The following is a 26,820-nucleotide window of genomic DNA, read 5'->3' as shown; positions in this document are numbered from 1 at the left end:
GCGAGGGGCGGGCCGCGGCGGCGCCGGCGGCGGCTGCCATGGCGCGGGCGGGGGACCGGGACGCGGCTCCGCGGGGCCGGCGGGGGAGCAGCGGCGGCCCCGCGCAGCGCCTGTAGCCGCGGCGGGGCCCCGCTGAGCTGGCGAGTCGGGGCGCGGAAGCGGCGGGGGCCGCGGCGGCGGAAGGAGGAGGAGGAGGAGGAGGAGGAGGCGGCAGCGAGGGGCAGCCGCCGGCCGCTCCGCCGCCCCCCACGCCGCACAAGAGGATGAAGAAGCGCAAGGAGCTGAACGCCCTCATCGGCCTGGCCGCCGACGGCCGCAGGAAGAAGCCCGCCAAGAAAGGCTCCGGGCACCGGCTGCTGCGCACCGAACCGCCCGCGTCCGACTCCGAGTCCAGCTCCGAGGACGACGAGTTCGCGACGGCGGACGGACGGGGCCGCTGCGCCAAGTGAGAGCGGGGCTTCGGCCGGGGGCTGAGCCGCTGTGGGGTCACCGACCCTATGGGTGGTCGGGGACCGGGGGTTGCGGCGCTGAGGGGGCGGGCGGTGGCATGGAGGGGTGAGGTTGGACCGGTGATCTTAGAGCGCTTGTCTGCTTTCTCCAGGGCGGACTACGTACGCTGCTGCAAGTTCTGTTACCCGCTCTGTGCTTTTGTCATTCTGGCCGCCTGCGTGGTGGCGTGTGTGGGCCTGGTATGGATGCAGGTGGCTCTCAAGGAGGACCTGGATGTGATTAAGGAAAAGTTCCGAACCAGTAAGTACGTGTGGCTGTGCTGCTGCGTGTTTGCTTTGGGTTGCATGGAGAGCTCTGGTTGCCCACCTGCTCGCTCTGCACCTGCAGGCACAGAGCTGACACGCTGCCGTGACTGGAGGAGTCCTCTGAACCCAAAATAACTGGAGGCTGAGCAAGCCTGAGGCATGTGGCCTGTGTTCTTACTGCTGGTACCTCCCAAGGAAGAGGGACACAGCCACTTGTGCATGTGTGCTTCTGAAGGACCTACTTTGGGTTTGGCAGTGCTCCCCTCTGAAGCCACTGCTAGAAAAAGTTCTAAGAAAGCAGCCTGAGGAATTTTCATCCTTCTTCATCCCCCCCTCCTACCTCCCCTTCCCCCCCCCCCCCCCCAAAAAAAAAAAAAAATGGAGGTTTGTGTTCTTGTCTTGAGCTCTCTTGCCTCTAATACTTGCAGTTCTGTTACTGCAATTTAAACGTTACTTTATGTTGTTCTGATGTATCTTTGGAGTGTTTATCTGGCTTTCATTAACTCGTGTTTGTTCAACTTAGTGTTCTGTTGCATATGGTGTTGGGTTTTATCATGTTTGATACTTTGGACTGGAGGTGACGTGAAGTTTCTCAAGTTTCCTCTGTTTAAGTCAACATTCAAGTTTTCAGTACTGTAACTGCTGCTGTAGTGCTGATGTATAACAAGTGACAAGGTTTACCTGAAGTGCTCTTTGCCTTACCTCTGGATACAAAGTATGCTTTGGTACCTTATTTTAGTAGTGTATAAAAATTCCATTTATTGAAGGAGGCAGCAGTAAGCAGAGGAGCTGTGTGAAAGGAGCAGAAGATAGCAAAGCTTGAAGTTTTGCCTGAAGAGTATCTTTGTTCAGTGCAGATTTTGTCCCATAACTTTTGGTCTTTATGTTAGGATTTCTATTTTTTATTTATATATGTGTGTGTATATATATATATATATATATATATATATATATATTTTTTTTTTTTTTTTTTTGCTCGAGACAATCTTAAAAACAAGGCCAAAGTTCTTGGAATTGAATAGAATAGTTTGAGGATGCTCAGGCTGGAGGCAGGTAGAGAGCTTCATTTGTTTATGGTAGAAACAGATACTGAGGAAGTGTGTTTGCTGTTCTTTGAGAAGTTCTCAGCTGTGGGTGTCTGGGGCTTCCTGCTGGGTGTGTAATGTTGCTGCAAGGTGGGGAGGAGCTGATTGCTGAGCTGTCTGCCAAGGCTGGCTAGCACTGCCTTGTGGCTCTAGGCTCTAAGCATGCTGAGCCTGGTTTTGTCCTGTTATGGGTAAGCTAACTGCTGGTCTTCATGCACTGATATATACTTGAAGCCGTGGTGTGTACTAGCAGTAAAAGTTCTGTGTGATGACATCTGTTGGCTTCGGTGTAGTAAAGTTTCATCATTCCTGTTGTACACAGGCATCTTTGTTAAAGCAGTTGTTCGCTTCAGGCACGCTGTCTGGCTGCCACAGCTGTGCTTGTTCTCTCCTTAATAGCTCTGATAGAAAAACAGCACATTATCCTTCATGCAGCGATAAAACAGTCCTGCATTTCCTTGTTGCTGAAGTAGAAGTAGCTCCCTAGAAGCTGGATGAGGGAGGCATCATTTAAAAACAAGAACAGCAACAACAGAAAGATGGACAGCAAGAATAGCCTGGTTCCAAAAGATAAACTCTGCTTTGGTGGAACAGGTGGGTGGAAGGAGGAGCAAAGTCACGCAGGTCCATTGTTCCTGTGGCTGCTCAGAATAAACAGTCTTCTCTGAATCTTCATCTCCATTTTTTCCCCCATAAGAGCAGATTCCTAAGGCAGTTCTTATTCTGCCATCCTTTGAGCAAGCTGAGTGGAATGAGAGCTTTTTTTTAAAAAAATAAGACTTCTTTGTATGTCTAGTACATTTAGAGTGGGTGGCAATCATTGTAGCATTGCCATTTGGTTGTTAGTAGTGATGCTAAGAATGTGCATGTAGTATCTAACCTTCCTAGCACTGTAGAGAAAGTCTTAAATGCAGTTTTGCTGTACACAGTGAGAGTAGCAAAATGGAAAGTAAACTGTTTACAAGAGGCTCTCACATGAGGAGATTCAGTGTCATGTAATTGCATCAAGGTATGCAAATGCACAAGCAGCTCTGAGTTTGATTTGGCTAAAACACACCTTTAAAGAACATTGTAACCACAAGCATTATTTGAATCTTGGGTGATCAGAGTAGGTTACTCCATTCCTAGAAGTGACTTTAGAACTTGCTTTAAGAGAGGTGAAGTGGCTTTTAGAAAATGCACACATTCTGTGTAATTAGTGGGTGTAATTAGGCATCCACTCTGTGAGCATCAAGCACTCTTAAAGGGCTTTGCCCCTTTGGGCCCTATGGAATTTCCCACGTGGAAATTCATCCTGAAACACACTGTCAGGTCTCAGTGCTGTCAGCAGTCTGGGCTCTGGAAGATGGCAGTTTATGCTGGAGCATTGCAGAGCTGAGGTGCTGGTAGTGCAGAATCCTGTCATTCCCATCTCAAAAGCTTTGCTTTCATGTCTCCCATACCCGAGGATTTAGGGTTGCCTAATAGCACTTGCAGCTAAACAGCTTAGTCACTGCACACCCGGAAGAGCTGCATTTCTCAGGCTCACTAGGATTCATTTGAGCCACGTTTTCCCCTTCTCTGTTATTAAATGCAGTAATGACTGACTTTATTTCCAAGGCATGTGTCTATTGATTTGTTTACCAACAGATATTGGTGTGTAAGCTTATCCATTTTTCTCAGTTGTCTTCTTGTCATGTGGAAGAACTGTAATCACGTTAATCTCTTTGGAATTCACTGCATCACCACTGACCTCTTTATATGGGGCACTGAGTTTCATTTCACGTGTCTCCTTTGCCCTAGTGATGTTGATAGTTTGTGTTTACTGTTGTTATTATTTCCTATCTCCCTGTCAAAGTAGTGCCAAGTAACAGTACTAAAAAAAGACCTGTTGAAGTTTGCCGAGGTGACAGGACTATTGCAAAGCCTTGCATTCAATAGGGTCTTGTTGGGTTTTCTCTACAGGAGTGAGCTGCTGTTTCAAGCAGATATTTAGTGCAGAAGTGGCAATAAACTCATGTAGAAACTGTTACTGCTGCCTTAAACTACTGTAGATGTTTCTGCTTGTAGTTTGTTCCTCGCCTGTGTGACATTGTTTACTTGGATATCTAAGTTTTATTGTTTTGTTTGTCTGTCTAGTGGAGTCTAACCAAAAGACATCCTTCCAAGAAATTCCTAAACTGAATGAAGATTTGGTGCAGCAGCAGAAGCAACTAGAGCAAATTGAGACTGGAGAACTGGGGCTGAGTAAAGTTTGGATAAATATCACAGAGATCAATAAACAGGTGAGGAGAACTAAGTGCTTGATTCTGAAAAATCAATTGAATGTTGTGTTTACAGAAAATGTAAACCTGCTAGCAGGAGAAAAAAAAAAAAGCTTATAGCTCATTTTAGTGCACTGATGAGCCATTCTCAAAGGACTTCTGTGGCCAGATGCTGAACTCCTCAAGTTGAATGGCGTATTAATACTGAGCCAAGGAAGACAGAACATTCAGTTAGACTGGAGACTTACTGCAAAGAGGAAAAGTTATGCAACTGGTGGGGAGGCTTGTGGCAGACTTTAAAAAAAAAACAACAAAAAAAAACAACTGAGAACTGTGCATTTATTTGTTTTCTTGCCAAATAACTGTGGTGTTTACCAGGACAGATTTGATATTTTGGATTTAAGGAGAATATCTCCAAACATTTTGTTTGCATAAAGGGAAGTTAATTTGCATCAGTGTGAGTTATCTTGCTACAGAGGAGGTACTGGCATTTTGTGAATGCAAAATCTGCTAATACTCACTTGGAATCTTAGCTGGAGTAAATCTTAGCTCTGTTTACTCTGGTAGAACTAAGCCACTTAACAGAAAGCTGTTTCCTTAGCTGATGTATTAGCTCACTTCAAATCATCCAGGAAGGCTTTTGCTGAAGTTCTTGTCTTAGAGTGTAGTGACAGTTCATGACTACTCACGTTAGTGGTATCCAGAGGTACTTTTTTTTTTCGTTTTAAAGACCATTGGGGTACCTGCTCAGATGGGTTGTTTTCATCCCCATGCAGTGATGGAGAGCTTAGGAGGTGGGAAGTGCATAAATACATCTGAAAACTCGACTTGCTTTCTTTGGCACCTGACAATACATGTTATCCATAGATGTTTAGGTGCTTAATGGGACTTTTAGGAGGCTATTATCTGCTTCTTGGTGTTAGAAATATACTTGGGACATGGTTCCTGCAGGCCCTTATATTACTTTGGGGTCTGGTCACAGTCTTGGCCAGAATTCAGTTGTTGTTTTTCCATGAATTGTTGGGATGCACTGCTGGGAATTATTTCAGCCAGTATTCACAGCTGTGAGGCTAGAGCCCTAGAGCCTGCACACCAGCTGGTCAAGGTTGGCCTATTGTAAAGCTAGGATCTTGTCCCTTTTATCAGTGTGCAAAACAACTCCTTTTCACAGCTAGAAGAAAGTGGCTTTTATGTGCTCTACTTTCCAATTCTCAAATATGAGGAAACTGATTCTTCATTTGTTTCAGCTACTGGTGGCTACAAATTGATCTTAAAATGGTAATGCCAGCAATAAAGGACCAGCTTGTGATCACTTGTAGTTTGACAGCCTCTTGATTGGAATGAATAAATTGTCTTGAAGACTCATAGAATGCTTGTCATCTGGGTGAAACAGTTGAGAGAAACCACTTCTTAACAGAATGTTTTAATGATACGTGCACATTCTTTGTCCATCACTCATCTGGAGAAGTTGCATGGTTTTGCTGGGCAGGTTTATGATTGCTAAATGCAGAACTGGATGAGTGTTTCCTCTGTGTAAAGGCTCCTTGTGCAATATAAAAATAAAATAACAATCTTCCTTCAGCAGTAACCTGTCAATAAGGGAATGAATATAAAATGGGTAGAGGGTGCCATATGTTTGTCATTCAGTTTAAAAAACAAACTTCTTGCTTCTGTTCCAAGAGGCAGATAATTTTTAGCCTAGGCAGGATTCCTAGCCTAGAAACAAGGGTGTTTTGTGTCTGCGCGTGTATATATATATATATTTAGTTCTATCTAGTGTTAAAAGTGAAGTCATTAATTATGTGAAAGTTCATAATCAGGGTTAAAAATGAAGTCATTAATTATGTGAAAGTTCATAATCAGGGTTAAAAGTGAAGTTCTTAATTATGTGAAAGCTCAGGGTTATGCTGACTGATTGTAAACATTCCTCTTTGTAGATATTGCTATTGACCTCAACAGTAAATCATCTCAAAACCAATGTGAAGTCTGCTTCTGATTTGATTTCTCTTCCTGTCACAGTAGAGAAACTCCAGAAGGCAAGTACCATAGATGTGTATTGCTAAGTGCATCCTGCAGTGCTGGCTTGCTGCTGGGCTCCTGGGGACAGAGAGAACAGCTGGAGTTACCTGAACTGTACGTGTGAAATAGTGGCTTCTCTACTGTTTTTAAAGTACAGTTCATATAACTGATAGTGTATGGTCCTAAGATACTGTGTTGCAGATGTTTAAAAAAAACAACCACAAATGAAGGCCTTGGCTCTATCTTTTTGGAAATCCATATGTTTCTGATTATCTTTATGTTGTCACTTCTTTAACTTGGAGGTTGCTTTCCTTCAGGCTACTGATTTTCTTAATGTCATATAGGATACTTGTAGAAGTCTGTCTGCAGTTTCGCAGTACGTGCACAGCAAAGCATACATTGTACTGGGATGTTTCCTGACAATTCCTTGAAAGACAAGCCCAAATGAATGACACAAGCATAAAGAATTACCTCTTTTAATACAGTGTTTTTCTGTGCCCCTTAGCTTGAGCCTTCTTTACTGGTCCATTCGTTATGGTTAAAAAAAAAAAAAGGTTTGTCAAAACTTTACCGACTTTTCTTTCGTGGCAGTTCTGTTACTTAGCCCAATATAAATATTTACTGCTAAAGCCAGTTGTCAGTTCAGTTCTCTTTGTGGCTTCTGTAGGTTTCCATTTCTCATTTCCTATTCCTACTAAGTTATCATGTAATCAACGAGCTAATAAGTAAAGCAGGCAGTGTGGTTTGGTTGACCAGGCTGCTAGGATTTCTTTTTCTGGGAGGACTATAGAGCTGTTACAAGCATGCTGGATTTCCACTGTGTCATAAGTCATACAGAAGTAGAGTTTAGATCCTGCACGTAATTTATGTAGTAACCTTGGTGTTATCTTGCTGTACTTAATAACAGTGCTATCAGTACAAAGTTTTAGGGCCAACAAGTTTCATCTTGCAGTGATCTGCTGAGCAGCCAGACTTTTTTTCTTTTGAGATAAGTCTGCTTGGTCATACCTCATGAAAATGAGAGAGAGTGTCAGAAACATCCAGAGTTCATTTCAGTCTCTCCTATTGAACAGAAGGAACGTGTCAGATGTGGCATCTGTTTCCTTTCCTCTTTTGATGCCATCTTTCTTGCATGTATGTTTTATAAGGTTGTTGTAATAAAAAACAACCTGGAAGCCTACTAAGAAGTATTCTATGAGGGTTGAAAAGCTATTCTGGTGTTCAAATGCAACAATTTTAATGTTTGGGTTTTTTTTTTCAGTAGCATGCCAACGAAAATAAATGAATTTCAAGACTTGGGCTTTTTGTAGAACACTGGGTGATGCTATAGCCTCTGGGGGATGCTATAGCTGGGTGAAGCTTCTCTTGGTGATGGCATAGGTTCTGTCAGAAGAGCTTTGGGTGTAGGTGGGGGGCCAGCTTTTGGTGAATGCAGAGAAAATGCTCTGCCCAACAACTTGTGCCCAGCTGTATTTGAGTCACCTGCTTATAAGAGAAGGAAAGAATGAAGGTGCAGCAGTGGTGTCACAGCACGTAGGCTGACCCACAGAACTCATGGGGATTTCCTGATGCTTCAGTGCTCTTCTTCCACTAAAAAGATGAAGGCAATGCTGGCTTCGAAAGCAGGTTAGCAACCTTCAGCAGACCAGTTCTGCAGTGTGTGACATGTTTCCTGAGTAGCCTGAAAGCTGATTAGAGCAGGGTAAATAAACAGTGTCAGCATCTGTGTGTTTAATACTGATACTTCATGCAAAGGGGAAGAGAAACATCTTTATCTCAGGACTTATTTTTTTAATGCCAAAATGTTTGCATTGCTTTGGGAACCTGAAAGCTGTAGTTGTTGTTTCCTTGCTTGTCATGGTGTAGGTGTGTTAATTTTTTGGCCAAGATGCCACGGGTATAGTTGCTGTTTTGTTTGCAAAGGAGGTTGTATCTGTGGCAGACTGCCTGCTGCTTCATCAACTAAACATGGTGTTCAGGGCATTGAAACATTGGATTTTTGCTGAGATTTTTGTCTCTTCCTTTCTTTCAGACTGTAGCAACCATAGGTAGCACTCTTACCAGTGTTTCTCATGACGTTGAAAACATACAGACAGCTATTGAAGAATATAAGAAATCTATTGAAATACTCCAGAATGATGTGGTAAGAAATTTGTACTGGTTTAACAGGGTGTATTCTGAGTTTACCTGCCTCATTTGAAAGAAACATAAGAGCTCTGTGAAGTTTTTACCTTCTGTCTTCAAAACACTTTCCAAGTCTCAGTAGATGCCAGTTGATACATTAATATACTGCTCATCCTTGTGTAGCATCTTCTGTATGATACCAAGCATGTGTTTTTCTGGTGCCACAATTGATCACAACTACGCTTCCTGTCGTGGAGGTTTTTGCATGCTACTAATCTAGAGGCTCTTGTAGAGCCTTGGAACTGTCTGCTTTTTGTGATGCAGAATGCTGCTTATGGTAACTGTCTGCACTGAGTCCTACAAGTGAAATTGTTGAGATGATCTGCTGGTTGAATTAAGGATGTGGGCAAGGCTGAGGTTATTGATCATCCTTACCAGAAATTGCTTACTGTATTTATGCTGACCTCTCTTCTAGTGGAAAAACAGCAAATAAATAGTTTTTCAGTTACAGTGCAGTACAACACTACTTTAAATTATATTTTATCTGGAAATATTCTTGTTATGCATCTTATGAAACTAATTAGTGAGTGCTGCAAAAACGTGGTGGATGTGACTGTATGGCAGTGGTGGAATTCGTGCCTTAATACTTCTTTAAAGGAGAAGAGCCAATTTGGGGGTTTAATTAAAAACAACATATTTGACCTTCTGTTGTATTAGTCTAGTTAAAATACTGGACACACAACAGACATGAGCAACAATAACTATCACAAAATATCTTTAGTTGTGATCTGCCAGTTCTTAAGAGCTTAGTATTTGTTACAAGCATCACTTCCTGCTTCTTTCTTTAGAAGGAACTGAAACACTCCACTGCTCTGCCGACGACTGAGAAAAATCAGACAGAAAATTGCAGACAGGTATTTTTCTCCCTTGCATAAAGAATATTGATACAGCTATGTAGTAGTATACATAAAAAGTATGGTTTTAATGAAGGCAAAATACAAATGGCATACATCAAAACCAAGTACAAGATAATATTACTGTAGTTTGTTTCTGTGCATGTGCAAACATGAAAGTATTGTAGCCTGAAAGCACTTCTTGTGTGTGTATTAACTAAGTGAAAAGTAAAAATTGAATATCAAACAAACTACAGCATACTTTGCTCATGTAAATGATTTAAAAGCTTTTTATTGAATGGATTTTATGGCAGGTACTTGCCAATCTGGGCAAATCTAGGAGTGGCATGTGTTGAGTCACCCTTGAAATAATGATGTGGCAGGGGATTAAAAAAAAAAAAATCAAACCTCAAATGGTTTGTAATGTAATTATATTGAATATATTTAATATAATTAATATATTCCTTAAAAGTGTATAAATATGCCTAGTACCTGCTTTTTGGGGGAGAAATAGTTGGTGTAGTTACTAAGCTTGCTCTGGAAGACGAGATGAATAGGCTTTGTGCGTTTGCTGGCATAGCTGAATCGATTGCATTAGCAACAAAGAGGTTAGCCTTGAGGAAAATCTCAGTCAAACTTTGAAAGCTGGAATAACTTTGTGGAAGCTTCTCGTTGAATGTTTCCAGTGTTTCTGTGACGAGACAGCCTGAAGTGTGTCTGGTTAAACTGGGTCAGCCACCATGTTGTTTATATCAGTAGCGCTGCAGAAGTCAAGTAAACCAACATCTCTTGGTTTTATATTTCAGGAAAGCCAGATACTCCACGCAGCTTTGGAGGAGCTAAATAATACTGTAGTGACAAACCAGAAGTTGAATGACATCAAGCTTCTAAACGTGGATTCAGCCATTGGTAATCTCAGCCAGAGGGTTATGCTATTGGAAAACACTCCTGTTGCTGTGAATAAGCTGGACAAAAGAAGCAACTTGTCTACCAGCCTGGTAAGCGTGACTATGTGTGTCTGCTAATTTCAGTTCTGCACAGCACATACACTGCTTCTTAAGGTCTAACTACAGTGAAAATAAAACTTGGGAGGCTTTATGCCTAGCAAACTTGAAAGAAAAAAGCTTTATTATAGAAAACAGTAAGTATATGAATATACTCAGCTTTCCTCCACTTTCACTATAGGGGAATGATACAACTACCTCTCTAAAAGTGGAAAATGAAGATCAACCAGATAATGAAACGCATTCAAATAAAGAACTGAAGGTAAAGTAAGGAAACAAACTACACTGGGTTAGTAGACCCTGTAATTGTCTTACAATCATGTTTTAAATGAGACTTGAGAAAAGATCTGCAAGCAGGCTTATCTGATCTGGCTTCTTTTAAAAGTACAGAAGGACAGCTTAACTACCCCATTTTGGGGAAAGAAAATGAATTAGGATAGAAGACAAGTTGGAGTTTAAAGTCTTGCCATTCTGATTATGTATGGAATAACATGGCAGAGCTGCTGTAATATCCTTTCATGTAGCTGAAAGTTTAGGGAGGTTCAGACCATTGGCTGTTGCACTGAGAGACTTTGATAACTGGCTCAACTTGAATTCCCATTGCCATGCTTTCAGCAGAGCTGGTGCAACTGTTGTGGGTTCATGCTATAAATGATGTTATAGTATTTACCTGCATATGAAGTCTTTATGACTTTCTTGAGCTTATGTTTATTCTTCATAAGCATAATTCAGCATAGCGGAAGTATGAAAGGATAATGGGAAGGAAATTCAAGAAGACAGTGATGCTCAAGTTTGCACAGTGCTTTAACTTCAGATCAGTAGCCTGAGGAGCTAGCAGCCAAAACGTGACTTAGGGGAACTTTGTAGTAGTGGAGAATGTAATGACTGGCTGTGATGTGGTTTAACAGACTGAATGGAAGAGTGAAGTTATAGGTTGGAGTTGAGGGGTGCTGTTAAGGTTAGTTTCCACCTTCTGGTAAGAAGACAGATGAGTGACCTGGCTATGCTGTCAAATCAGACTTGAACTGCTCTGAACTGAAGCTGTGGTCTGGAACTTTATAATAAAAGGAATAGAAGAGATAAAGATGTAAAAGTCGTGCTTGACAGAGGTATAGTAGTGTCAACCTTAAGGCAGTCAGTGCTGCTGTAAACATTTGAAACAAATATCTATTTCAAATGTTCATTCCAAGTACATGTTAACATCTTATTGTACTGTTTTTCTGTATCTTACCTGTTTATATAAGAAATATGGAAATTAAATGTCACATTCTTTTGAAATTAGGAAAAATAGGCAAAATACTGGCTTTCTTTTGGGGTTTAGTTTTTGATTCTATTGTCTTGTTGTAGATGCTATGAATTTAGTCCTTACATGTTCCCATATATATTTTTTAATTCTTTTTATTTTTAATCTTGTTAATAATTTAAAACTTGCTCAGCCTGGAAAACACAAAGTCATTCAAAAGTACTCTGGATACTTTAAACTAATTTTGCCATGCTAATCTTCTCCATGTATTGAGGGGGCTGTTTTGTAACAAAATTCTTTTCTGCATATGCAGGAAGCAGGAACCAGAGATTCTCAGGAATTAAATCTGAGGGAGAAGCTTCAGTTTCTCAATGCTCGTGCAAGTAAGCCAGATGATGACCGACCCATTGAAACATCAAAGAATGGTAAGGATGTTGTGCAACAGTAGCCTCTAAAAATGAATGTTTTCCATGTAACTAAAAGAATAAGTAATGGAGGTGAATAAGTTATACTGTTTCCTTAAATTTTTTGGAGATTAATTCAGTTGAAGTCACAGGAAGCAACTCTTAGACATGGAAAATGATATATGAATACAGAAGTTTGAAGATGACAGTTGCTGTCATGGGAGGAGATAATGATACATCCCTTGAGGAGGGAGAAGGTGGGGAAAGCAACCCAAGCAGGCAAATGTAGATTCAATTACTAAAGCTTGCTCAATGCCTCCAGAATGGGAAGTGAAAAGCATTTGCCAACCAGTCATTATGTGTATGATGTTTACAAATATGCTTTTCCCAAATACAGTGTGAAAGATTAAAGCTGGATAGCTGTCCAAAAATCAGGTTTTCTTTCTTCTGTTCTTCTAGTTATTAGTAAAAGTACATAACATTGCTGTATTCTGAAACAGTTTTGCACCATTCTTATCCCATACGACTTTTGTATGCAAAAAATATTTGAATTAGTTCTGGAATTTTTGTTTGTTTCTGCTAACTGTAATTCTGTGAAATTAAAAAGACTAATAGAAATTGTTTTGTAACAGTTGAAAGTAGTCCGAGTACTATGACAAAGCCCACAGACCTTTCAAGGCTGGCTTCAAGGTCAGCTGATGACAGCACAGAGAACAACAGACAGCTGAGACATCTGTCCTTACCAGGAGTTTCCAGCGTAGAAGGTGTGTCCTCTCCTGACTGACCTTTCCTTTTTCTAAATCTTTCATGTAAATGATCAGGAGGCGTTAAGTATAACTGCAATTATGGCAGTGTCTGGATATTTTGTGATAAGTTTGGTCAAGTTGAAAAGCTTGAGAACCATAGATATAACAAGTGTATTAACAAAAAAAAAAAGCAGCAGAGATTTAAACAGGTGTGTTCATTAGAGTCAATTGTTTATTTTGAGTGCATTAAGTATTGTGTCAAACGCCCAAGAGACTGGGGGAGTAGTCAAGGTCAGAATTAGGATGCTGAAGGAAAATGAATTAGGTGTGAATGTGTCTGTTGTTTGTCTTTCTTTTTTTCTTCTTCTTCCCTCTTTAAGAGGGCGCTGCCTGGCGGAATGAATGGTTTCTGGATCTTGCTGTTCTGTCTCTTGAGCTACTGAAAGGACATTGCTTTGCATCAGAAAGTGAATAGACACTTTTTTTTCCTTTATATGATCAGTGCTGTTGGTATAGCAACAGTCATTCAGAGCTTGCTTTTGTGAAAGATAGCTGCATCTGTATGCAGTTGGTAGTGGTAGAATGGGCTATTAGCTGTGGCCAGAAATAGGGATTTCATTTTATTTTTTTTTTAAGACTTAAGAAATGTTGTTTGTGGGTTTCTTTCCTCCTGAACTTATTGACAGCACAGAAGGCAAACTACACGTTTAGAGATGCTTTATTTACTTAATGACTAGGTGGTAACACATAATGCAGTAAAACTGGAAGAGTAACTTGTACAGTGTTCCTGTGTGCTTCAAAGGATTACCTCTAAATCATTGTTCTTTTTGCAGATCTTCGGGATTTGTTTGACAAAGCACATGAAGATGCTGATGGAAAACTGTCATTTGAAGATCTTCAAAAGCTGCTGGGCTCTGCAGCCCAAGACTCACAGATCTTCAAGAAGTTTGACACAGATGGTGATGAGAAATACTCATTAGAAGAACTGAGATTAGCTTTGGGTGTATAGGATAGAGGTTTAGGAATGTGATATTGAGGAACACTGCTGTAGCTAAAGGAAACTACAGGACATGAAAAAACTGCACTTTCCCAGTGTTTTATTGACCTTTGGAGTGTACACAATGACATCTCTTTTTTTCGTTTGCATTTATTGAAAAGAAATTTACAGGTTTAGATGTCAATATGGCATAATATTGGGACTGTATTACAATCAGAAAATTCCCAAACTTGTTTAGAAGCACTTGCTGGTCTTTCTTTCCGAGGGAGTTCTTGTTTTTAATTTAAAATGTGTACATACAAAAATAAAACTATGGTTTTATATTTCACTGAAATTTGCCTTAAGTTAGAGAGCTGCACTTTACGTAAAGCAGAAAGAAGTCTGTCTTGTAAAGATGGGCTTTTTCTGCTTGTAAATATCTGAAATAGCTTAAATTATGCATATTTAAGGAGAAGTTAGTGTCAGGGGTTGTGTTGGCAGTAAACTGTTTATAATGAGAGACTCGAGCCTAAAAGGAGTGGTTGAGAACTTCAGCTGAATTCTAGTTTTAACTAAGTATATCCATGGATGAGTTTGAAGTTAGGCAGAGGATGGAAGGAGAGAGGAACCATGCACATCTATAGCAAGACTTACTTTCAGAGGGAAGAGTTGAATGTGTTTTTATATCGTGAGCCTACAGGAGCAATTACCTACCAAGTGCTTGGGTTTTCACTTCAGCATTCTTTTAGCTTTGCTGTACTGCATCCAGATTACATTTTCTAAGATGAGTCTAACTGGTTTGAAAAAGAAAAAAGCGACTGAAGAACAGATACTGAAGAAGTAAAAAGCTTACAATGCAGCCTGCTGAGTAGCAGCCCAATAGCTCTAACCCTGCTCTCTGTGCAGAGGTGTGCTGAGTCACGCTGACTGAATACTTCAGACCTTGTGATCAGGTTTGCTGATGCTGCTGGCTTCTTCCACCCACTGTTGTTGAGGTCACTGATGAAGTGCCCTGAGTAAAGTTCCTTGTCAGTAGGATTGTGAGCAGGTGGGGAAGGCTAAAGTAGAATTTGTTTTTGTTGGTTTTTTTTCCTGGTTAACATGCATGTGATTGCTTCTTGGTACTTTAACCTTTGTCTTCTCTTCAGGAGGATTTAAAAGGCAGGGCAGGTGGTTGCATCAGTGGGTCTCTACTGACAGGTGCTTTGTGAGTGAGGTTTCCTTGGTACAGAGGAACTTAAAGTTGTGTTTATGCTAGTGGATCTAAACACCAAGCATGTTTGTAATCTGCTGGAACATGACAAAATACTTTTGCAGGAGGTGTCATCTTATCTTGCAGGCCAGATCAGGGCCAAATCAGATGATTCTGCTCACAATATCACTAATCTTGTTGGGAGTTGTTTTTTTGCATGATTAGTGAATTGAATGTACCCACCTCACCGAAACATCAGTTTATGTGGAAGTCAGTTCATAGCTGTTGAATTTCATGTAACTTTGGGCTGGATGTTTATAGTTGTGTGAATAATTGTATTCTGGAAGTATGTATCAGTGGAGGAATGTGCAAAATGAAACCCTTTTACCCATTGCCTAGGCTTCTCTCACTGTTGCTCTTCTCTCCTATTTGGGTAATGCAGACCCAGTAAGGAGATGCTTTTGATGTGACGTTTTAAAGCGCAGTATCTCAGAACAAATCCAACCAACCTTGGCTTTAAGAGGCCAAGAAGCCAATATTTGCTTCTTGCTGCTTCCTGCACCCTTTTATACACTTCCGTATAATTCCTTAACCAAATAATAATAATAAAACCCTAGCAATAAAATGTAACCATTCTGGTATTTTATTTGTACATACTGTATCATAGCCATATGCCAGAGTTTGCAAAATATTTTTGAAAGTATAATTTGTACGAAATTTACCTTAAAATTTAAGGAATTATTGTATTGCCACGTGAACCTACTGGTGTTTTGTTACTGTATGCTTTACTTTCTGAAGGCTTTTCAACAGCAATAGTGAAGTTGTCAGCTAGAGCTTGTTGAGAATAGCATGAGATAGCAGTGTCCTCTGTATGCAGCCAAGGAGCTCCGTTGGTAACCAGTTGGCATAAAGGCACAGCTGTCTGTGGTGCTGCTTGAGATGCATGTCCAGAGTGCGGCTGGTTGCTGTTGTTGCTGCCACGTAGGATGGACTTGTGCTTTGAGTTTAACAAAATATGACCACGTAGGAGTGCAGCAGTAGCTTCTGTTTGGCCTAGGCTTGCTGGTAGCTCTTTGTTGCAGCCTTGGAGCGCTGCTGTGATCCCTGCTGTGCCTCTGATCTCAATCCCATGTGCTTCCTATGCTGTTGTGTGCTCGTGGCAGAGGGCGCAGGTGAGGGATGGTGAATGCATTTGTCCAGATCTGTGAGGATATGGTGGGATGTGTCTGTAGGAAGAACATCCACTTCAGTGGATGGCAGCAAGTCGTAGGGGAGATGCCCGGAAACCAAGAGGTGAAATCAGAGAATCATTAAGGTTGGAGAGATCAGTGAGATCACGGCAGCAGTGAGCACTGTGAGGCTGATTTGAGACTGTGGGGACAAGCAGGGTGACCTCACGTTGGAGGCTCCTGGGTGGCCACAAGCACTGCCATTGGGCTGCAGCCGTGCTGTGCCGTGGGATGGCCGTGCCAGGCTGCAGCGGGAGCGCCGTGCCACTCCCGTGCTCTGATGCTCGGTGTCATTTCCACCTTGTGTTGTTGTTGTTTTATTTTTTAGTGACTCCTGCATAGGGACCGCTTTGTACTTTCAGTTTACCCAAGGCTCGCTGCTGTGCTGTACTCGTTTCACTAACGTACGACGGCTTCCCGGGTCCGCGCGAGCTGGCTTGTAGCTCCCGAACACCACACGCTTTTCTCATGTAACTTTATCTCAATAAAAGCTCATTCGTAGCGTCGGCCTCTCTCGCTCATTCGGCAGCGGAACGGAACGGCGGGGCGCCGGGGGCGGGCGGAGCGCTGCTGCGGGCGGAGCGGGAGCGGCGGCGGCGGCGCCATGGCGGGGCCGCTGGGGCAGGGCTGGGGGCTGGGGATCGCGCTGCGGAGCCGCGCCGCGCTGCGCCCGCTCGGGCTGCTGGCCCCGCCGTGCCGGGGGGCGACGGCCCCGCAGTGCCGGAGGGTGACGGGATCGGGGGAGGAGGTGCTGGAGGAGAATCCCTTCTACGGGAAATACCGTCATAAGATCCAGGAGCTGCGCAGGTTGGGGAGGGAGGGAATGGGGCTGGCAGAAAGGGGTCGGTCGCTTGGCGCTGTTAATGGTCTCTTATCTGATTCAGGTCCAGTCCGGATGTGTTTGAATCCCGGATGGAAAAAAGAAATGAAGTGAAAAAGCAGCCCGTGGGGTATTCGAAGCAATCAGAGTTTGTCAGACGCATGGAAGAAAAGGCAAGGCCGATTTTCCTTGTAATTGATAGAATCAGCGAGCGCATCGTTAAGGCTGGAAAAGGCCGTGAGATCATCCAGCACAGCCGGGGAGGTGGAGTCACATGGAGGTCCATGGAGGTGTTCAAGAACACATAGATGTAGCACTAAGGAATGTGGTTTGGTGGTAGGCGGGCAGTTGGACCAAGTGATCTCAGGTGATTGACTCTTGGATCAACCCAGGTGATCTCCAGCCATAACGATTCTGTGATTCCATACCTTTGTTATTGATGTAGGATCAACACAAAGCTACAAACGCAGCATTCCTGCTGGAAAGGAGCCCCACATCTTGCTCTCTAATGACTAAGAATATCATTCCAGTGTTATTCTGCTGGTTTTTTAGGCTGTAGTTTCTGAGCTTGAGAGCTTTTTTAGGTGTTTAATTAGTTCCAGATTAGTTTGGCTAGATCAGACATCAGCTTGCACAGAAAGGTAGTGGAGCTGTCAGGGGTCTGGAGTACTAATGTTATGGGGAGCAGCTGAGGGAATGGGATTGTTCAGTCTGGAAAAGAGGAGGCTTGAGAGAGTTGCACCAGCAGAGGTTTGGGTTGGATATTAGGAACAATTTCTTCTCAGAGCAGTGATGCACTGGCACAGGATGCCCAGGGAGGTGGTGGGGTCACTGTCCCTGGAGGTGTTCCAGATGTGGCACTGAGGGACACGGTCTGTGGGCAGGGTGGCATGGGGTTGAACTGGATGATCTTAGATGTCTTTTCCTACCTTAACAATGCAAACGAAAACAACAACAGTTCAGTAATATTGGATCCAAAATGAATAATACTTTGCCTTAACAAATCTTTCCTGATCACCTAATTCATAATTCACATTGTTGTTCTTATTGCTTCAATAAGCAGTAACAAATCAGCAGTCTATTGCAGTAAAATGCACTGCAGCAATCTGTGAGCATCTTGAAGTTGAGCTCATACTCAGAAGATGTCAGCAGACATGATATGCATGGCAGGCAGAGCAAATAAGTGGTACTGCAGCTGGAAGAAAATTAAAGAATAATGTTTTCTAGGCAGAAGGCCTGAGTACAAGGACGTCAAAGGAAGGATTCACACGAGATAAGGTAAGGACAATGAACCCAGGTGCTAGCAAGTGAAGGGTAGATGTTAATTTGGCACATTGTTACCACCAGTGCTTTAGCCAAGAGATTTGAGGTACAACTAATCTTCCTTATGCTGCACTTCATCAGCAGATGTTCATTTACTAGTGGGATTCATTTACTACTGGGATTGTGTTCAAGTCTTAAAACTCCTGGCAGTCTGTTTTTATTATCCCATCCTTTCTCTCTGACGTCCTGCACGTTCCTGCTAGCCAAGGAGTATCAAAGCTCCCAGTAATAAATCAGAAGGGTTAAGCTACCTCTTCAGACTTCAAATATATTTCCAAAGTTCAGCCAGAAGAGGGACAGGAGTATGGTTTTATTCTCTTTAACTTTCTTGTATTTTGGCAAACTTTCTTTGTAAAGCTGCCAGCAGAGCACGTGTGAGATGGGTGAAGGGGAGAGGCTGCAGCTCATTTTTCCAGTGCTTTGGAGATCTGCAGAACTGGAGTGAAGCATATTCTTTGTCCTGACAGAATCTCTTAAGTTGTGCTTCAGTGTGAATCCAACTTAACCAGCATGTTACTGCTTAAGTTTAGTAGTTTCTATGGCAATTCAGAGAACTAAGATTGCAAATTGAATTAAGTCGCTCTTGCTTCATTTTGTTCTCTGTAATTGCATCCATTCATTCTGAAATCTCACTTGAATCAGAGAACTGTCACTGTGCCAGATGCCATATGCTTTGTCTTGCAGACACTTGATTCAATTCTTAACGTTGAGATGGTGAAAGAGAAATCAGCAGAGGAAATAAAGCAGGTAATGGATTTAAATGGCATGGAGTTTGCTCCACACCTGTGCTTAATAATGATATTAAGCACACATGTATGTATGTGTGTGTATATATGTACATATATATATGAGGTGACCTACCATGTGTTTGATCGCTCAGAACGTATCACTGCTGCAACTGATAGCAGCTATTTAATGTGGAGCTGTTTAGGTGGAATCAACAAGCCCCTGTGAGAGGGGAATCGTGGCAGTAGCTCGTATGGCTTATGCTGTGTCTGTTTTGCAGGAATATAAGCAAAGCTTTGGCCATCTTCTAACTTCACTTGTGTTTTTTGTCATGCAGGACATTTGTACTCAGACTAAAGGTGGTTAGGGTTAGAAGGAGGAGGGTGCATTTGTTTTAAGAACAGTGTGAATCAAGTTATTCTCCCTACTGTCTTTTTTATTTGCACTGTTCCCTTTTATCTGGTTATATTTCTGTTCCACACTTACGATGTTGTCGGTCAGACTTGGCTGCAAAATGACCCCTCAGAATGCTAACAAAGCTTAGTTGACAAATGCAGTTCTTTTTAAAGCATTTAACATATCTGCTTTTTAATTGTAGATGATTTCCTTTGTTTCTTACAGATTTGGAATCAGTACTTTTCTGCAAAAGATACGGTTTATGCTGTTATTCCTGTAAGTAGTAACTCAGCGAAAGAAAATGAGGTTTCAAGTAAAACTTTCTTGCCAGGAAGAGTTATTGCTTTCATTGAATAAAGGCCTTTGTTTCTGAAAACGTTTATCTTAATATTTTCCTCTCCTGAAGGTTGTTGTCAAAGCTCATACTTCTTTCTGCACACCTGGTCTGAATTTCCAAGCTTCTTTCTTTACAGTAACCAACATTTTTTTGCTAGGCTGTAGCATCCTTTTTGGTAGCATTTGTATTTTCATATAATTTTTTTCTCAAGATTTCTCTTCTCTTTGCTTTCTTCCCTTCAGCACAGACTTGTACTTTTAACAAGGCAGTGTTAAAGTGCTTGTCTAATAAACTTGTACTTAATTATGACAGTTGCATGCTGTTAAAGTTACTGGCAGTGCTGTTGTTCATTGAGAATGTGTGGTGCTTCCTGTGATAAGATCGTATTTCTTATTCCTGATAACTTTACCAGCTGTTAATTGCTCTTATTCTGCATTAACCTGAAATCTTGTTGTGTTTGTTTGTTGGTTGGTTTCAGTTTGGGGATAGACTTAAGGTGGTGTAGGCCTTCATGAGTGGGGTCACTGTTCCTTGTTGTGCTGCTTTAGAGAAGCTCTGGGAGTGAGCTTTTTTAATCTATAATGCAAAGCATATTGTAGGCACAAAGGGAATTAGTCTGTGGGGTTATTGAGGGGGAAAAAGCTATGTCTTCTGCCAGAAGTTTTTTTGTTGGCTTGAAGAAAGGCGTCACGTAATTCTGAAGCGCTCAAGAGCGCAGATGGAGGAATTTTGTATTGATGGGTAGCATGTGTTTTCTTTCCTCAACACCTTAGAGTAGGTATTAACACAAGATGCTGGTAGGAAGAGAGCTGGCAAAAGATTTGGGGGAGCACAGAAGACGTGTGAATGAGACGGCTGGGTTTCATCAAACCAAGTATGTTTGTGGTTTTAATACAAACTGAAGCAATGAATATTTAAATAAGCATCCTGCATTTTAGTACTTGAAAATAGTAATGTAAAATCCATCATTCGGGGCCTGGAATGCATCATCTTGCTCAACTGTTGATGCCACACTTGCTAAAAAGGGCACAATGTGAGCCTAAAGCATGGCCTCCTGCTTCCACTGAAATAGAGCTGTGAATCCAAGAAGTTTCCTGCTGCCTCTTGGAGACAGTATTGTTCAAGTAGGGTGCCAGTAACATTTAGGTAATGAAGCACTCGTGTAATTTTCTGTGCATTTGGTGTTAACTGTTTCCACAGTGAGACTTGCTGTAGTTGGAAGTTGGGGAGTTGTGCTCTGTAAAGTTTAATGAAATGATACTGAGTTGCAACTACGTCCACAGCTGTATTATGAAAAAATAATCTTTCTCTTTCCCAAAAGGCAGAGAAGTTTGATTTAATATGGAAGAGAGCCCAGAAATGTCCATCGGTACGTCTGGCAGAGATCCACAGTGTGGTGATGTATAGTTGTAATGCATTTCTCCTGTCTAAAGCCTGATTCATAAACTTTTGACCCTCCTTTGTTCGTATGTATCGTATTGGCTCAATAAGTAAAATGCAGGCGTGCAGCTTGTCACAGTGTTCAGATAAAAGCAGTGGCTATTCAGATGTACTGAACAGTTGATCCAAGTGTCAGGTGTCTAGATTGAAAAAGAGGTGTAGAGTTCAGAAATGTGAGCACAGAATCTCCCAAGGAATGATTTCATAGAATCATGGAATTGTGTAAGTTGGAAGGAACGTTTAAAGGCCTTTTAATCCAACTCCCCTACAGTGAACAGGGACACCCACAGCTCCATCAGGTGCTCAGAGCCCAGTCCAGCCTGACCTTGAATGCTTCCACCACCTCTCAGGGCAACCTATGCCAGTGCCTCACCACTCTTACTGTAAAAATAGCAGCATGCATCTGGTTTCTACTAATTGGTGTCTTGTGGATAAACCTCTTCCATGCAGTTTTGTGTAGGGCAGCTTCATTGATGTTCTTCTGTATCTTTCCTTAATATTTAAAGTGCCTGTGTTTTAATCTGGAAGAACTGTTAGCTGTAGCTACATGTCACCATGGCATTAGATTGCATCTACATAGAGAACGTGAGTTTTCTTGTCTCACAGTTGATGTGAATTGTTCCTGTTTCATCTTATATTTGCTTGCTGGCAGTAAATAAAAGTAGAAATAACTTCAAGGGAGAGCTACAATAAATAATGATGTTCTGTGTAATTTCCTTTATGGAGCATTGTAAGTCAAGGGTTGTGACAAGAGAAGGAAGTGGGGAGTTGGGTGTAGTTGAATCCTTTGTTACATACAGAGTAAATATTCAGTGGATTGTGCCGTGTGTGTATGACAGCACAACAATGCATAAAATACTGAGGATTCCTGAGATTAGAGTTCACTGCTTCTCATGGGGGCTGGTAGGTATCTTGTAAGCCTCAATTAGAGAATTCCTGTTGCATTGAAGAAGTTGAACTGCAAAGGATAGGAACAGCTAACAAGATAATGTTTCTTCAGTTTTGTACCATGTACTGCTGGATTGGTATTGTTTTCTGCTGAAAGTACTTTTTTCAGTAATTTGTGCAGTGAAGCATGGACTTTGTGCAGATTGCATTTGCTAAGCTAGAAATTAAATCCTTCACTGCTTCGCTGAATCAAAGGATAGCTAGGCTTTGTGACACCGTAGGTCTGATTGAGAAACTTCATCAGATTGATGGCTTGGTACTGTGTGTTCTGTTTGCCAAGATCAAATATGTCTGGATTCCTGAGCTATGTGGAACTTAGGAAGTTAGTTACAGTTTTGAGTGCGTTTCTATACAGTCTGTTGGCTTTTATTCAAGTATCCTGCTTGTTTCCTGCTCCTACACTGTCCTTCCTCTTGGTGTGGGAAAATGAGCAAGTCCCTACCTCTTGGACCAAGCAGACTGTAAGTCTCAAAGAGAAAATGCTTGCCTCTTGTTCTGGAACAGGTAATAAGGTAACTGTACAGAATTGGCAACTCTGAATGTTCCCCATCTTATTTGTGACCATTTCTAGTACTGTTAATTTTTTAGAAGCAAGCTGACAGGTCAGTGTGAATGTTCTCTATAGCCCTTTCCTTTGTCTCGTGTAATACTGATAACAATATGTCTCAATGTTAGTGATTTTCTGCTGTAGCTCTCTCTTAAGAGTTTATGTTGAAGGCCAGTATGACATTGGGACTTATTTTGTTCTATGAAAAGGAGTCTTATTTTTTATCCCTTCTCTGCAGTTTCTGTATGCTTTGCCAAGAAAAGAAGGCTATGAGTTCTTTGTGGGGCAGTGGTCAGGAACAGAACTTCACTTTACTTCTCTGATAAACATTCAGGTGAGTAGTTACTATAACAAGACAAAGGTGGCTTGGGGTCCAGAAATATATATCATTTTTACTGAATAATTTGATGAATGCGTTGTCTAGCTTAACTTGAAAACAGTTATCAGTGAAAAACTGCTCTTAATTATGGGTATTCAGTAAATTTAAGGTACTAAGTGTCTCTTTCTTCTAAGAAAAAATCAAGTAGAAATTGAGCAGTATCAGAACAGAAAGATGAAGCAAGTATTTCAGAGTTGTCTGCACAAACTGTTTAGAATACCAGTAGATGCTATGAAATGCAATGTCTTCCTAGAAATTGCAGATTATATTAAATGTAGTCTTTGGTTAAGAAAAACTCAAACTCTTCAAATTGCTTGTTTTCAGTAAGTGCCAGAAATAATTAGAACTGACTCTTAAGCCTTGAAAAATGACATCTCCATAGCAGCTAATACTCAAAAGTTTTATAATCAAGCCCAAAAATGTGCAGTAAAGCTGAAGTTTTTTATGGGATACCAACAGGTTTCTTTCCTCCCTTCAGACCCAAGGTGAAGCTGCTCCTAGCCAGTTGGTCTTGTACCATTATCCTGAGTTGCAGGAGGAGAAAGGAATAGTACTAATGACTGCAGAAATGGACTCCAAGTTCTTGGTAAGAGAAAAATGCTCATTGACTTCCCTCATTTTATACTGCTTGTTCTGTAGTTGCCCAGAGATGTAATGGATGCTCCATCCCTGGCCACACTCAAGGTGAGGCTGGGCAGGGCTCTGAGCACCTGATGGAGCTGTAGGTGTCCCTGTTCTTTGCAGGGGAGTTAGATCAGATGGCCTTTAATGGTCCTATGTTTCTATGAACTGAAAACAAATTAGAGTCTTAAAAAGATCCTTTCTCAAATAGTACTAGATTTCTTTAACCTAAACTGTTTAGTGATCTAGGGGAACTTAGAAGGAAATCAGCAATCTTTGGCTGTCTGGTATTTGCGCTTCATACATTATTTTTTCTTACGCTGGTTGTTATAGTTTATTTTTGTGAAACATTAAGAAAATTCAGAAATATTTCTGATCTTGTTAATGGAAGCAAATGGAAGTGGTCGCCACCTGCCAACAAGTTAAATCAGTGTTCTGAAGCTTAGTAGAACTAGTCAAAGCGAGAGTCTCCAGAGCTTTGCATTGAGTTCCTGGGTGCCTCTGCTCTTTCCCCTATGTGTGGGTGTACTTTTATTTGCATATCTGTAATAGTATGGCTCTAGAGATTAGAGTGGTAGAACAAGATGATAACCAAAGCACCCTATCTCTAATTTGACCCACTTACATCATTTCTGAAACTATGTGATAATACATTTGCCCTGTTGTGTCTTAGTGGGCAATCAAATTTTGCAAAGTAAATCAGCTGTAAGAAGAGAAAGACAAGGCTTTGGATCTCTGCTGCCTTATAGTGGGTAAGGGCCATGAAGGGTGGGTGCATGTTTGTCCTCTGAGGTATAGGTTCTGCAGGAGGCTCGTTTGTAGGCACAGTGCTCAAGGGTCTAAGTAGGTCAGGAGCAGGGGTGAGATGATTTGTGAAGACAGTGAGTAGGACTGCAGCCTTTCTGCCCTTAAAGACTCTTTTTCAATGGGAAACGACAAAACTCAGCAGTGACAAATTCTTCATTTTAATTTGCAGGTGGTCCATGAAGCCCAGTGCTTAGCGAATCAGGTGCAGCTCTTCTATGCAACGGATTGTTCTGAGACCTATGAATTAGTGGAGACCTTCAACCACAGATCCAGTGAATTTAAATACATGTCAGTTATAGCAAAGCTGGAGCACAGCGGCCTTGGAAAGGCACTGAGACCTAATCAGGTTTCTGACAAGTCTTAGAGCCTGACCATGCGAGTGAAGGAGCCAGCAGCAGGCAGGGGGGGGTGGTTCTCATCTGGGATGCTTCTCATCTCTTGTTTTGTGAATTTGAGTTGGCTACAAAAGGGATCTGGCAACATGCTGGGACTGTGGTCATCAAGTGGGTCTGGCACTGATGCAAGATGAGGACTTGGGTCATTTGGGCAGTGGTAACTAATTGGTGGACTGAAGCACTGCACTTTGGCGTAACTTTGTCAGAATGAGCTATTCTCTCATCTCTGACTTATGCTGCATGCTGTATTTTATTTTGAAATCTGAAATGTCAAAAGGGCAGCTATGTAATGAAGTGTGTAGACATCAAGAGAGAGAGCAAACAATGTTTCTTCTCTGTAAATGCATTTAAAATGCCCTCTGCCATTATAATTGCATGGTCTAGTGCTTTTAATTTGTGAGGAATTTATACAGACTTGTCTATCAAGAAAAAAGAATAGGTCTGATGGTCTAAAACAGACTCCTCATTGTTACTTTGTGTGTGAGGTTCCTTGTGCAGATGTGTGCCGAGGCCCGTGCCTTTTTCAGGAATGAAGAACAAAGTGCCTTGGATTTGTTCTGCGAGTGTTTTGCTTCTTAATTGATATATTCATTTCATCTTGTTGGGTTTCTTAGAGATATTTTGCTTGAGGAACAGGAAAACATGTTTTTATTTCTGCATATTTTTGAGTAGTGAAGAGGAACTACCACATGCTTTTTTGGAGTGATTTTTCTTAGGCTGGTATCTACTCAGCCAACTCTACAAATGGTATTTAAAGAGACAAAAAAAAAAAATAGCTCCTATCCCCATATCAGGAAAGCCGCTATCTATGAGGAAATGGCATAATAAGAGAGCCACCACCACCCAGTTGCTAAATGACAACTGGTGTGAATATGTGCAGCTGCTTTAACATAGCAGTGTTTGTAGGAACCTGGCTTTGTGGGCTGCAGCAGGGTAGGTTTTTTTAAACCTGCTTTCAACAGAAAGATCCCAAAGCATTTGTGCTTTGAGCTTCTCTTGCTTTCATCCCCAGCAGAGGCAGCCAGTGCATCCTCCTTTGCCAAAGAAGCAGAGGCACAGAAGATAAGCCACTTGTCTGTCTGTCAGAAGAAGAGTAACTTTTGGGGCTGTCCTTAACTGTGACCCAATACAGGTTTGATGAGTTAGCTGAGTTACACAATGTGTTTGCTAGTGTAGCTGCAAAGACCTGTCATGCCATGTGTTCCCAGCCCATTCTTTGGATGTGAGCAATGCTCACCTGAGTGCTGAAGATAGATAGCGAGGTTTCATCATTGAGGTCTGTTCTGGCAGTGACCTGTACGTGTTGAGGTGAACTGTTGTCCATTCAGGGAAATAAAGGAGGCTTCTAGAAGAGGGCTGTGCTTTGAGTAGGCGGTGCTGCTCCCTGCTATTGCACTCTTGTGGTTTCTGCTTGGGTTGGATCTGTGAGAGTCTGCATAGCATGGGAAGTGTGGATAGGGCTGTTAACCTGAACAGCACATCACCTTTATTGAACAGCATTTTTACTTCTGTTTTACAGCATTCATGCGCCTTTTATCATTTTATCTTAGCTGAAATAATGACAATTTTGATTAATTATTCAATTCCTGCTTTGAAGAAGTCAAAGATGCTGGATTCATTTTTAATATAGGTTTAATCTAACATCCCTGGATGAGTAATTGGCAACAGGAGTGAAATTCTAGGATTTCAGATCTACACCCAAGCTGCCTGTGAGCTGAAAAGACTGAAGTCTCTAGATCAAGGCTGGAAGCAGTCACTACCTTTAATTTGAGTGTTGGTTTTTTTTTTTTTCAATTTATTAGTCACAAGCTCAGTATTTCTCTGAGGATTTAAGACTATCCTGGCAAAATACAGAAGGGGAAGCATTGCGTGTACTGGGAGTGTTGTTAAATAAGACCCTATTTGAAAAGGCAAAGCTCATCATACCACTTGCAGTTATTCTGCCAGGAGGATGGGGCAAGTGCCTTTTGTGGCCCTAGAAGAGGCGGAATCAATCAACTGATTCCAATGAAGGGAGCAAGGGCTCCCTTTTTCTTTGGATATTTTCTTGAGATTTGATGTGTACACCACAACACATTCCCTCCTTGTGTCAGGGTTAAACCACTTGGCATGCAGCTGATGACCCAGTGTTGTGTCATGTGTCCCCAACCAGCAGAGAAGCCAAGAGG

At 41.7% G+C, this 26,820-nt stretch overlaps 2 protein-coding genes across 4 annotated transcripts; both read left to right on the top strand.

The window, feature by feature from the left end:
• The first annotated feature begins 110 nt into the window (after positions 1 to 110).
• Positions 111 to 16,421, top strand: EFCAB14 (EF-hand calcium binding domain 14). 2 transcript variants are annotated; one of them, XM_031601966.2, is made up of 11 exons: positions 115 to 445; positions 602 to 750; positions 3,959 to 4,104; positions 6,021 to 6,119; positions 8,135 to 8,245; positions 9,075 to 9,140; positions 9,926 to 10,117; positions 10,305 to 10,385; positions 11,680 to 11,791; positions 12,403 to 12,534; positions 13,350 to 16,421. In XM_031601966.2, the coding sequence occupies exons 1-11, from the start codon at positions 264 to 266 to the stop codon at positions 13,523 to 13,525; spliced, it is 1,446 nt and encodes a 481-aa protein (XP_031457826.2). In that variant the 5' UTR covers positions 115 to 263; the 3' UTR covers positions 13,526 to 16,421. The 2 variants fall into 2 exon arrangements, with proteins under 2 accessions (XP_031457835.2, XP_031457826.2); XM_031601975.2 differs by lacking the exon at positions 10,305 to 10,385 and having other exon boundaries at positions 111 to 445.
• Positions 16,422 to 16,508: 87 nt separating this feature from the next.
• On the top strand, positions 16,509 to 26,360 carry ATPAF1 (ATP synthase mitochondrial F1 complex assembly factor 1). Of its 2 annotated transcripts, XM_031601989.2 has the most exons (9): positions 16,509 to 16,720; positions 16,798 to 16,906; positions 17,961 to 18,011; positions 18,741 to 18,803; positions 19,404 to 19,454; positions 20,837 to 20,884; positions 22,689 to 22,784; positions 23,308 to 23,415; positions 24,427 to 26,360. In XM_031601989.2, exons 1-9 carry the CDS (start codon positions 16,518 to 16,520, stop codon positions 24,619 to 24,621), a joined length of 924 nt encoding a protein of 307 aa, XP_031457849.1. In that variant the 5' UTR covers positions 16,509 to 16,517; the 3' UTR covers positions 24,622 to 26,360. The 2 variants fall into 2 exon arrangements, with proteins under 2 accessions (XP_031457849.1, XP_090002754.1); XM_090146628.1 differs by lacking the exon at positions 16,509 to 16,720 and having other exon boundaries at positions 17,965 to 18,011.
• Positions 26,361 to 26,820: the final 460 nt, after the last annotated feature.

The sequence above is a fragment of the Phasianus colchicus genome, chromosome 9 (genome assembly GCF_987193195.1).
Source record: "Phasianus colchicus chromosome 9, bPhaCol1.hap1.1, whole genome shotgun sequence".
NCBI classification, from domain to species: domain Eukaryota; kingdom Metazoa; phylum Chordata; class Aves; order Galliformes; family Phasianidae; genus Phasianus; species Phasianus colchicus.
Note: the sequence above shows the minus strand (reverse complement) of the source record. Positions and strands in the feature narration are given on the sequence as shown.

Excerpts from the sequence above, each read along its gene's own strand:
- EFCAB14 (XM_031601966.2), top strand. The coding sequence starts at position 264 with ATGAAGAAGCGCAAGGAGCTGAACGCCCTCATCGGCCTGGCCGCCGAC. Across the intron at positions 10,118-10,304 it reads GCAACTTGTCTACCAGCCTG|GGGAATGATACAACTACCTC; the intron begins GTAAGCGTGACT and ends CTTTCACTATAG. Across the intron at positions 12,535-13,349 it reads AGGAGTTTCCAGCGTAGAAG|ATCTTCGGGATTTGTTTGAC; the intron begins GTGTGTCCTCTC and ends TTCTTTTTGCAG.
- ATPAF1 (XM_031601989.2), top strand. The coding sequence starts at position 16,518 with ATGGCGGGGCCGCTGGGGCAGGGCTGGGGGCTGGGGATCGCGCTGCGG. Across the intron at positions 16,907-17,960 it reads TCAGACGCATGGAAGAAAAG|GCAGAAGGCCTGAGTACAAG; the intron begins GCAAGGCCGATT and ends AATGTTTTCTAG. Across the intron at positions 18,012-18,740 it reads AAGGATTCACACGAGATAAG|ACACTTGATTCAATTCTTAA; the intron begins GTAAGGACAATG and ends TTTGTCTTGCAG.